This window comes from Magnolia sinica, chromosome 3 (assembly GCF_029962835.1).
Source record: "Magnolia sinica isolate HGM2019 chromosome 3, MsV1, whole genome shotgun sequence".
NCBI classification, from domain to species: domain Eukaryota; kingdom Viridiplantae; phylum Streptophyta; class Magnoliopsida; order Magnoliales; family Magnoliaceae; genus Magnolia; species Magnolia sinica.
In genome coordinates, this window is record NC_080575.1 from 109,578,086 (window position 1) to 109,590,148 (window position 12,063).

Below are 12,063 nucleotides of genomic sequence, written 5' to 3' on the forward strand. Positions count from 1 at the left end.
AACCTTCTGTGGCCCCTAGAAGTTTTAAACGGTAGGATTCCAATCCCCACTGTTTCTTGTAGTGTGGTCCACTTGAGCTTTGGATCTGTCTCATTTTTGGGCTCATGAGTTAAAATGAGCTGTCAAAATGGAAGGACGGCATGGATAAAACACTAACATCAAGGTGGGGCCCATAGAGATTTTCCATCAGCTAGTTGGATGGTGCATGGGTCTCCAGCCAATCCGTATCCTTGCACTAGAACATGATAGAATTACACTCGTGGGGTTGATTTAACAATTTCTGGGGGTGGAAATGTCAATTCCATTTTTTTAATACATTACCCATCTTCCTATCACTCCCATATAACTCTTCCTCTTTTCTCCCTTCCATTGCAGAGAGCAGAAATGGCAGAAGACAAGTAGAAAAAGAAAGAGAAAGAAAAGGAAGCAAGGCAAAATGCAGGCTTCTTTCCTTCTCCTCTTCTTCTCTTACTCCGCCCTTTCGTCTATCCTCATACAAGGAACCCCAGCCCCGCCCGTCGATGAATCGGCGATCCTCCTCTCAATAAAATCAACCCTTGTTGACCCATTAGATCACCTTCGAGATTGGAAAACACCCATCAATGACCCTCAGCCAGAAACCCAATCACACTACTGCAACTGGACTGGCGTTTCATGCAACGCTGCTGGTGCAGTCGAAAAGCTCGACCTCTCTTACATGAACCTCAGCGGCCGCATCACCGAAATCATCCAACACCTCCAAAGCCTCACTTTCTTCAACATCAGCTGTAATGTATTCTCATCACCACTACCCAAATCCCTATCCAATCTCACCTCTCTGATAAACCTCGACGTCAGCCAGAATTCCTTCATAGGCCCATTTCCGACGGGCCTTGACGCTGCAACAGGACTTGTAACTGTAAATGCATCTGGCAATGATTTCTCAGGACCGCTCCCAGCTGACATCGGAAATGCCACATCACTCGAGAGCTTGGATTTTCGTGGAAGCTACTTCCATGGCACGATCCCGACATCGTATAAGAATCTGAAGAAATTGAAGTTCTTGGGTCTCTCTGGAAATAACCTCACCGGCAAAATTCCAGGAGAACTAGGTCAGCTTTCATCGCTGGAGACTATCATCATCGGATACAATGAGTTCGTGGGAAGCATTCCAGCAGAATTCGGGAATCTTACCAATCTTCGGTATCTCGATATGGCAGTTGGAAGTCTTGGCGGGAAGATTCCAGCTGAGTTAGGGAAACTCAAGCGACTTTCCACAATCTTCCTATACAAGAACGATTTCGAACGTGAGATTCCAGCGGAAGTCGGAAACATGACGTCATTGGTAGAGTTGGATCTCTCCGACAACAGCCTGTCCGGCATCATTCCTGTCGAATTAGCTCAGCTGAAGGAACTTCAGTTACTGAGTCTGATGTGCAATCGATTATCTGGTCGGGTTCCTGCCGGACTCAGTGAGTTGACTGGGTTAGAGGTGTTGGAGTTGTGGAACAACTCATTTACAGGCCCTTTGCCGGCCGATCTTGGACGGCATTCGCCATTACAGTGGTTGGATGTATCGTCGAATTCGCTCTCTGGAGAAATTCCGGCGGGTTTATGTGACGGCGGCAACCTCACTAAACTCATCCTCTTCAACAATGGATTCACAGGGAGAATCCCAACAGGCCTGTCGACGTGTCTTTCTTTGGTGAGAGTTCGACTGCAAGCTAATCGGATTTCAGGGCCAATTCCCGTAGGATTTGGAGGGCTTTCAAAACTCCAACGTTTGGAATTAGCATCTAATAACTTATCCGGCGAAATACCGGCTGACATTGCTCTTTCAACATCACTCAATTTCATCGATCTCTCTCACAACCAGCTTCAATCATCTCTCCCATATAACATTCTCTCAATCCCCAATCTCCATATCTTCGCAGCATCAGGGAACAGCTTATCCGGTGAGATCCCAAATCAGTTCCAAGACTCTCCTTTGCTTGCCGTCCTCGACCTATCAGATAACCGTCTCTCTGGAAGCATCCCCACCAATCTCGCCTCCTGCGAGAAGCTGGTGAATCTGAATTTACGTGATAACCAGCTCACCGGCAAGATCCCAAATGTGGTAGCATTGATGCCTACGTTGGCTGTTCTTGATATATCCAACAACCTGCTGACAGGCGTCTTGCCGGGCAATCTCGGCACCTCGCCGGCTCTAGAAACGCTCAACGTTTCTTATAACAAGCTCTCCGGTCCTGTTCCGATGAATGGGATGATGAGGACTATAAACCCCGACGATCTTGCATCCAACATCGGGCTATGTGGTGGTGTTCTTCCTCCCTGCTCACGAACTTCTGCCGCAGTGGCGTCTCCTGCGCAAAAGAGGTTTCACATCAAGCACATTGTCGCCGGATGGGTAATCGGAATTTCAGCTGTTTTATTCATTGCAATGGCTTATTTCGGAGGACGGTTGGTTTATAAACGGTGGAGATCGAACGGTGGTTTCTGTGGGAACCGATATGAGTCTGAATCTGGAGAATGGCCGTGGAGGCTAACTGCATTTCAAAGACTCAGCTTCACCAGTGGTGAAATCGTAACGTGTATAAAGGATTCAAACGTGATCGGAATGGGAGCGGCTGGAATTGTATATAAGGCGGAGGTGCACCGGCCACATTCAGTGGTGGCAGTGAAAAAGCTATGGAGACCCACCACCACCACCACCACCACCACAGCTGGGCCGACGATCATTGAAGGGTGTGATTTCATTGGAGAAGTGAATTTACTGGGGAGGCTGCGGCATCGGAATATAGTGAGGCTTTTGGGCTATTTACACAACGATATCGATATGATGATTGTGTATGAATACATGCCGAATGGGAGTCTCTGGGAGGCGTTGCATGGGATGCAGGCAGGGAAAATGCTGGTGGATTGGGTTGCACGGTACAACGTAGCTGTAGGTATTGCGCAGGGATTGGCGTATCTACACCATGACTGCTCGCCGCCTATCATACACAGAGATGTGAAGTCTAATAACATACTGCTTGACCGGAATCTAGAGGCGAGGATTGCTGATTTTGGGCTGGCAAGGATGATGGCCCAGATGAATGAGACCGTGTCCACGATTGCTGGATCCTACGGCTACATTGCTCCAGGTGAGTTTGATGCGGTGCTGTGTGTTTTTATTTATGATGTGATTCTGTTGGAAACGTGCATGGGATGATGAATCCGATCACCGTTGGATTGGTGATGAGGAGTTGGACGGAACCGTTTGATCGGACGGCTTTCGAAATGGTTGAAGACAGTGGGGCCCACTTCTTGTCACGATCCAATCTTTGATCGGAGTGGAGTTCGCTTTGCCTCTCCGGCGAATCGGATTCCAGTGTGCGTCGACAGCAAATGGGGCCCATATGGTGGATGGTATGATGACTTGAACCGTCCAAATTCCGTTACTATGATGATCCTAGCGTTTGATTTTTAGAGTTGAATGCGAGCCATTGAAATATTTTCACTTCATTGTTCTAAATTCATCTACAGATAGAGATAGTCACCATCATCCTTCAATATAAGTTTCTTAACGTGGCCCGTATACCATGGTTTCCAAAATATGGACGGTTCTGATCACCGGATCATTCACCACGTGGGACCCAGTGGGCGCGATAAATGCTGGATTCTGAGTCGCGACAGAGTCGAAATGTTTTTTGTCAACGTCTTTGGTCTTTCTATGGTTTTGGTTTTAAAAATCGTTGACCAGAAAATCACTCCGAGTCACGAACTAGTATGAAGGACGACCGTGTCCACTTCCTAAAATATGGAGCCCTCTCTATCCTAACATGATACAGTCACCTCCACAGTACACATGGCAGATGTACGGAAGTTTAATGGGCTTTGCCTTGGATGGCCCATTGTTATAAAATCAAACAACAGGACAATCCTAGCCATCTCTTTCTCCCATTTAGCCGATCAATTTCAACCGTTGATTTGCATTTTACTGTCCACGCCACCAGTTGGATGTACAGGAGAATCCGTTCATATCTGAACTTTTATCCATGGTCCGTCTATGTTGGGTTTCAGTCTATCTACGGGCCTGATACGATATTTACCTAGCCAAGTGGAAGGTGGGATGGTGGAACTATCATTTTATGATAGAGGCTGTTTCATCAGATCATACGGCTGAAAGTAATCGTGATGGATCATTTCTGCACTGTGTGATCGGGTCCAATCAAGGTTTCGGATGACGCTGGGCTTGGCCAAGCTATGAATGAAACGGGTTTTAACTGGGCCCCCAATCAGGCCCAAGATTCGGGCCCTTTAGTACTTGGGCTTCAGTTTCAAGTCCAATCTAGTCCATTGAATTTATGGGCCTTGGCCTCAGCAGGAAATTTTGAAAAGCCCAGGAGGAAAGTAGGGGGGAATGGTCAAATCATCAAGTGGGCCGGACCCGAACCTGATGGGTCTGACCCATTTATTACCCTCAAAACTAAACCCAGGCCCGACCCACTTGTATGGGCCCGACTCGAAAGCTGATGGGGCGCGCAGCCAGTCAATGATACACATCCTCCCAAATGAACAGCCCTGAATCCCAATCATCTGGCCGCACAATCATGTGGGCCCCTTAGCTTTAAATAATCTCTAAAGGTAGATTTAATCAATGATTCTGTGATAAAATCCATCATGGCCACTCTTTATTAAGTTGGGATTCTTTCATGTTACAGAATATGGTTACACATTAAAGGTAGACCAAAAGAGTGACATATACAGCTTCGGTGTGGTACTAATGGAGCTCCTCACAGGAAAGAGGGCTGTCGAGCCAGAATTCGGCGATTGTGTGGACATTGTCGGGTGGGTCCGTTGGAAGATACGGAATAACAGTGGTGCAGATGCACTAGAGCATGATGTGGTGGCCCAGTGCAAACACATACAAGAAGAGATGCTATTGGTACTTCGGATTGCTCTTCTTTGCACGGCTAAGTTGCCAAAGGAAAGGCCATCTATGAGAGATGTACTAACCATGTTAGGAGAGGCAAAGCCAAGGAGGAAAAGCAGCAGTATTAACATTTGTAGCAATGACTACAACAAAGACAAACCTATCTTCAGTATTTCGCCTGTAGCTGGCCTTCTTTAGTTTTTTTTTTTCTATGTAATTCTCTCTCTCAAGGATTGACAACTCGTCTAAGTCAGCTCGGATTTTATTGGGGAATATTTGTTACTCTGGTAGAGTAAGATGGTTGACATGCACGCACTAATTGTACGCATGGCATGCACTATCTCAAATTAAATCACAAATGCAACTCATTGCAAATGGGTTATCACTGAAAATTTGAATTGTTAAGTATCATATCCATGTGCCTCTCCGTGACGAAGAGATGCACAACATCAATACTATTCAATTATTTGGTTGGATATAACTTTAGAGTATCCTACTTCATAGTAGGGAACCCTGTTGGATGGGTTGGATGGTGTATACACAACATACACAATGGTGGTCCCCACATGCAAAGTGTAGTAAGCTAAGCTTATCTGTAACTTTGTAAAGAAACCTAACTATTTTTATAATTCATAAATAAGTGCTAATTAATTACTATTAGTAATTAGTAATTAATGATTACATATTGGCCATTTATATAATACTAGGACTACTCGTAGAGATAAGTGCATGGTTCTCGTAAAGAGATGCAATGGGGGGTTCGGGTCCTTACTTCAGTGGTAGACTCCGAGGAATTTCAACACTAGGTCTTGGGTTCGGTACCCATAGGTGGTGAAATCCCACTACTGGTGCGTGGGTGTGTGTCGGTTGCATGTGGGAAAAAAGAAAAAAGAAAAAAGAAAAGAGATGCAATGGGTTACAAATGTAGTGAGGATTGTACGTGGCAAAGGGTGCAATTGTGATGGTAAAATCCAAGTTATTTATTACCTTTCTCAGGTAAAATCCAAAGCGTACATTTTTAAGTAGTTGCACCTTACAAATTACTGAAATACTGGAATTTTTAATTATATTATTGAAATATTTAAAGCTTGATGTCTTAAAAGGCAACCTTTTAGTTTCTTTTTTTTAACCCCTGCACTCACATCACACTAGTTTTTTTTAGCACCACAATACATTCTTGAACCCATGACTTTACGTCGATTGGCATAGACCCTACGTGAGTATAATGCCAAAACGGCAAAACAACGACGGTTCAAAACCGTCGCTAATGTCAATTTGTTTAGCCAACGAAAACAGGTTACAGCCGTCAAACCTAGTTGCTTTTTATGGATAAAATCTAAGCCATTTTAAAAGCTTATTATGAGTGAAGCTGAACCATCCATTCTCAAGAAGTTTATATTTTTTTTTGTTGATTTTACCATCCATGACCATTTGTAAGACTGCAAGCAGGGGCAAAAATGTCAGAAAGTTATTTTACATGGCATGTATAATACTCGTGATTTGGGCCGGGTTCACCAAGTTTTATATGTAAAATCCACTCTATCCATCAAATTCTATGCTCGATGTTCGGCCCGCAGGCCAAATTAAGCTACATCCAGTACAACTCAAATGGGCCACAACACCTGAAACAATAGTGATGGGATGCCAATCATGGGATTTTGTGTGGGGCTACTATGATCTCTCTCATCAAACCTGTTACTTAGGTGCAATTGATGAGGATGATGAGACAAAAGTCAGCCTGATATAAAACTCAGGTAGTCTACACTACATGGTTTTGCAGAATTTTACATCGTTGACATTGGTACGGTCATATGAGTTTCTAATTCATTTTTTATTGCGAAAAAATGGCTCTTACTCGATGGACCGAGTACATGTTATACATATAATACGGTTTACCCCATAGCTTGCATATTTTACCTCTAGTAAAATAGTTGTAGATGATTTTGGTCCTATCTGGCCTACCCGGGCGATGTTATACATATAATATGGCATCCATCCATTTTGATAGATTAATATTTCAGGGCATGAAACCAAAAAGGAGGTAGATCCAGGGCTCAAGTGGACCATACCATTAGAATCAGTGGGGATTGAAAGCCCACCATTGAAAACTTTTCGGAGGCTACAAAAGTTTTGGATGAAGTTGATATTTATGTTTTCCTTTTGTAAAAGTCTATGCCACTTTATAAACAAGTTGGATGGAAAATAAACAAAACGATAGACCCAAACAAGTTTTCAACTGTCCCCACTTCTTCTTGTGGCGTGGTCCACTTAAGCCTTTACTTTGCCTCCTCGGCTCACGCCCTAAAATGATCGAAAAAATAATTGAACAGCATGGATAAAAATACATCACAGTAGGCCCCACAGGCCCTGATAGGACTGTCGGTCTCTATCTCAGTCCTGGCAGGGAGCGGATTAGCTGAGACCTGGGCTTACCCAAGATGGTGCGGACATTATGGTGAGGCCCAACTGAATGTATGTATTAATTTTGTATCCACGTCATTCATCCATTTTTCCATATTATTTTAGGGAAAGATCCCAAAAGTAAAGCAAGTCCACCTTAGGAAACTGTGGTAATTGATCATTAAAGGCCACAAAAGTTTTGGATCAAGCTGATATTTGTGTTTTTTTTTTTTTTTTCATGCTTACTTGACCTTGTAAACAGATTACAAAGAAACCCTACTGAAATGTTAAGGCGCGCCAATTAAAGATTTTAGGGATAAGGTGTTCAATCACCACATATTGGATCTACTTCATTTTTGGGTTAATGCCCTAAATCATCTCAAAAAAATGGATGTACTGCATGATACAGAATACACACATCCAGGTGAGCCCCATGGTTATAGCTGCACTGTCTTGGGTGAGTCCAGGGTCTCACCTAATCCGTTCCCCGTCAGGACCTAGCCAGAGATGAATGGTTCTTTCAGGACCTATGGGCCAGTGTAATGTATATGTTTTATCCATGCCATCTATCTATTTTTTTTATTTTTTTTTTCATATCATTTCAAGGCATGAACCTGAGGAGGAAAATGAAAGGATTAATTGGACCACATCAGAGGAGGAAGTGGGGTCCAGCTGCCACCCCAGCATGGATCGCACAATACCTAACAATAATAACTAGAAGACAAGCTAAATTGTTACTACCGACAACGGGGGCCGTAGACGATTCCAATTCCGTCTGACCTCATTTTTGCAGTTCCATTGCCGTATTTCCGTGACTTCTTTGACAAGTTCGTTTTCCTTAGGCGGCAACTGAAGACTGTCAAGCTGAGAGCGGATTAGGTGAGATACTGACCTCACCCAAGACGGTGGGGCTCTTACCATGGGGCCCACATTGATGTATGTATTATGTATCTAGGCCATCCATCCATTTTCCAAATTATTTTAGGGCATTATCCTAAAAATAAAGCAGATCCAGTTATCAGGTGGACCGCACCACAGGAACAGTGGGAATTAAATGCTTACCAGGCATTATCCTAAAAATAAAGCAGATCCAGTTATCAGGTGGACCGCACCACAGGAACAGTGGGAATTAAATGCTTACCAGGCATTATCCTAAAAATAAAGGAGATCCAGTTATCAGGTGGACCGCACCACAGGAACAGTGGGTACTAAATGCTTACCAGGCATTATCCTAAAAATAAAGCAGATCCAGTTATCAGGTGGACCGCAGCACAGGAACAGTGGGTACTAAATGCTTACCATCCAAAACTTCTTGGAGGCCACGGAAGTTTTGTATCAAGCTGATATTATTGTTTACCTTTCATCAATGTCCATGTGATCTTATGAATGGGTTGGATAACAAACACACATCACCGAGAGCTTTGGGAATGTTTCAATGGTGAACCCATCATCCCCACTGCTTTCATGTGGGGGTAGTCTACTTAGCTTTAGACATGCTTCAATTTGGGAGGCTGACTTAAATGAGTGAAAAGTAGATAAATGGCATGGATAAGACAAGTACAGTACGGTGGATGATATGTAATTGTGACATGTTAACTCGTCGCTAATTAACTATATTTTATGACAAATTATTAAGCTATCACAAATAATTTAGTCATTGGTGATGAGGTTGCGTTTTCGTCGCTAAATATAAATTATGACACCATATTCGCAACAAAATTAGCGATGAGCAACACTTATGATAAAAAAATTTTAGGAACAAGTTTGAAATTTTTAAAGACAAGTTTAACTTGTATAAAAGACACTAGACTTTTGTAGCGGCACTGGCCCTGAGACCACGCGCAACTACGTCTGAATTGTTGCAGTGGCACTAGCCCTGGGATGACGCGCAAATATGTCCCGGTGATCGGGACCGTCCAACTTTACGGGGTGTGGTGCTGACATTGATGTAGTGATATCCCAGAAGGAATATTCCCAACCATTCGTTTATAGAATTGAATAAGAGTTGTTGAAAACGATTGTCTACATTCTAAACGGACGCACATTAGGTGAGGTCCTACTAACAGCTTGCTGGATGAGGCCTTTTACAATGGCCCGCTTGATGCATGTGTTATATATCCATACGGTCCATCCGATTATTCCAGCTCATTTTAGGATATGAGCACAAAAATAAAGCAGATGCAAATATCAAGTGGACCCCACGACAGGAAACAGTGGCGATTGACCATTTAAAACTTTTTATGGGCCACAAAAGTTTTAGATCAAGCTGATATATGTGTTTTCATTCATCTAGGTCTGTGTGACCTTATCAGCTGGTTGGATGGAAAATAAACATTACGGTGGACCCTAGGAAGTTTGTAATGGTAGGCATTCAATCACCACTGTTTCCTATGGTGTGGTCCACCTAATATTTGGATATGCTTCATTTTTTGTTTCAGATACTAAAATGAGATGGAATAACTGATGGACGGTTTGGATATACAACATATAAATTAAAGTGGGCCCCACTATCAAGGGCGTCATCCAGCAAGCTGTCATCCCGACCACACCTAATCCAGATTCAACAGAATCAACTCATGGATTCTCCCTCCACGCGACTGCAGTTTTCAGAAATTCCTCCAAGGCTATCATGGAAGACCCTCTACCGCTCTCTTCATCTGCAACAGCTGCCTTCATCAGCTCTTGAATCTGCCTAGCTTTCCTTCTCATCTCCTTCCCTTTCTCTGACTCTCCATCCATCACCATTCCCACCACCCTTACCACATCTAGCCCACTAATCTCAGCCGTAGTTCCCCTAGCTAACTCCACTCCAACACCCAGCTCTTCCACCAACAGCTTCGAATTACAAAACTGATCAGCACCCAATGGCCATCCGATCACCGGCATGCCATAGCTCAAGCTCTCCAGCGTCGAATTCCAACCGCAATGACTCAAAAACGCACCCGTCGATCCATGCGACAGAATTTCCACCTGCGGCACCCATCCATGCAACAAAATACCCTGCTTCCTCTCTGTAACTCGATCTTCAAATCCATCCGGCACCCATTCCGATCTAAACCCCTCTTTCACATCCGATCCGATCGGAGGCCTAATAACCCAAATGAAAGCCTTACCACACGCTTCCAATCCTTTCGCTAATTCCATCATCTGCTTAATATGGATTGAATTCTGAGACCCAAATGAAATATATAAAACAGAGCCTTCCGGATGCATGTTAAGCCACTCAGCGCACGTTAGCACAGAGCCTTCTGGTTTGCTAATGGAAGGAGGAGGAGGAAGTACGGGACCGATTGCCTGAATGCTCTTCCGCAGAATAATTCTCAACTGCTGCAATGCCTTGCTTTCCAAATCCTCAACGGTATTGACAAGAATCATATGTGACTGTTGCCAGAAGGAGAAATGCTTCCGGAAGAAGACTGACCAAGGATCCATTCCATCGGCAGCTTTGCATGTCTCGGCAAGCTGGGTGCGGTGCAGATACATGTTTGGAAAATCCGGTAATGGGAATTCATCAGCTTCAGTTCGCTTATGAGGCAGATGCTTCCACAGGGAGATGAAGATGGCGGTCCCATAAGCTCCCATGGTGTTGAAGATGGAATGGAGTATACCGAACTTGTGAGCAGTTTCGACGGACCATGACATGAACATGTCGGAGATTATGTAGAGAGGTGGACCGTCGCGGCGGCAGATGCCAGCAACGAGATGTTCGAAGGCGGGTTGGAGGGTTTCAGAGGCGGAGATGAGGCGGAGGATGAGTTGGGTTGGGATGGAATGAGTGTTTTCAGAGTTGGGCGGGAGGCCGTGGTCGGAGGCGATGAAGGGGAGAGATGTGAGGCGGATGGAGGTGTTGGGAGGGAGAGATGATTGGACGGTTAGGATGTTCTGTGGGGTGCTGATGATGGTGATGGTGTAGGTTGTTTTTTGTTCTAAAAGGCTTGCTAATGAAAGGAAAGGGATGAGATGGCCATGAGCCATGAAGGGAAGCATCAACACTTGCTCTTTTCTCTCAGTCATGGCTGTAAGAAGTGGTGATTAGAATTAGATTTGGTGAGTTATTGCACTGATATATTGCATGGTAGGAGTTTCAGCATGTAGGTACGGTTGATGATCGAGACCGTTCATCTAACATCACACTGACCTGATCATCCTGACTATCCGTAGGTGACATTCAAAAGGATGGTTGGAAACATTAAGTAATTAGCTAGCTGCTGTATTTGTCGAGACAAAGTCATCCATTCGCTCTGTCTTTTCTACCGTGGTCCATCCATAGTGGAGCCCAGTACATGGACGGTTCAGATAATGGAGAAGATGGCTGTTTGTGTGCTACGTCGAGGAATTAAAGCTAGAGGACTAAACAAATAAAGAACCAAAATCAAGGTCTGTAAATAATCTTGGGGAACTACAACCTCTGTCGTGACTCGGGATCCCGCGAGTGTCGCCGCTAACTGGGGCTCATATGCTGAGCGATCCGATGATCGGAACCGTCCATGGATTGGAATTTATTCTATACGGGCCACTGTGAGGAAAGCTACGGTGGTGGATGAATCATTTCGACCATTGCTAGCTATGCAGATGAATTTAAAACTTACCAAAGGAAACTATTCAGTGGTTTATACTCAACTCTAAAAATCAGAATTTCGAACCATCTCTCTTTACGCCTCACCGATCACGGTAAAATTAAATAGACAAAATGATGGCATTTGATTTTCACATGACATATGGTGTAGACAAAATTATGGCATTTGATATTTACATTACATATGGTGTAG

General features: G+C 44.1%; 2 protein-coding genes across 2 annotated transcripts; one reads left to right on the forward strand and one right to left on the reverse strand.

Annotated features, from left to right (window-relative positions):
* The first annotated feature begins 297 nt into the window (after nucleotides 1-297).
* On the forward strand, nucleotides 298-5,273 carry LOC131238694 (MDIS1-interacting receptor like kinase 1-like). The gene is made up of 2 exons (XM_058236310.1): nucleotides 298-3,122; nucleotides 4,683-5,273. The coding sequence occupies exons 1-2, from the start codon at nucleotides 437-439 to the stop codon at nucleotides 5,090-5,092; spliced, it is 3,096 nt and encodes a 1,031-aa protein (XP_058092293.1). The 5' UTR covers nucleotides 298-436; the 3' UTR covers nucleotides 5,093-5,273.
* Nucleotides 5,274-9,275: 4,002 nt separating this feature from the next.
* Nucleotides 9,276-11,550, reverse strand: LOC131240669 (UDP-glycosyltransferase 92A1-like). Its single transcript, XM_058239056.1, has one exon. It carries the CDS (start codon nucleotides 11,306-11,308, stop codon nucleotides 9,869-9,871), a length of 1,440 nt encoding a protein of 479 aa, XP_058095039.1. The 5' UTR covers nucleotides 11,309-11,550; the 3' UTR covers nucleotides 9,276-9,868.
* Between the last annotated feature and the right edge of the window lie 513 nt (nucleotides 11,551-12,063).

What these genes read in the sequence shown, in the direction of transcription:
- LOC131238694 (XM_058236310.1), top strand. Translation starts at nt 437, where the DNA reads ATGCAGGCTTCTTTCCTTCTCCTCTTCTTCTCTTACTCCGCCCTTTCG. An exon ending in CTACGGCTACATTGCTCCAG is followed by an intron (nt 3,123 to 4,682) that starts GTGAGTTTGATG and finishes TTCATGTTACAG; the next exon opens with AATATGGTTACACATTAAAG.
- LOC131240669 (XM_058239056.1), bottom strand. Translation starts at nt 11,308, where the DNA reads ATGACTGAGAGAAAAGAGCAAGTGTTGATGCTTCCCTTCATGGCTCAT.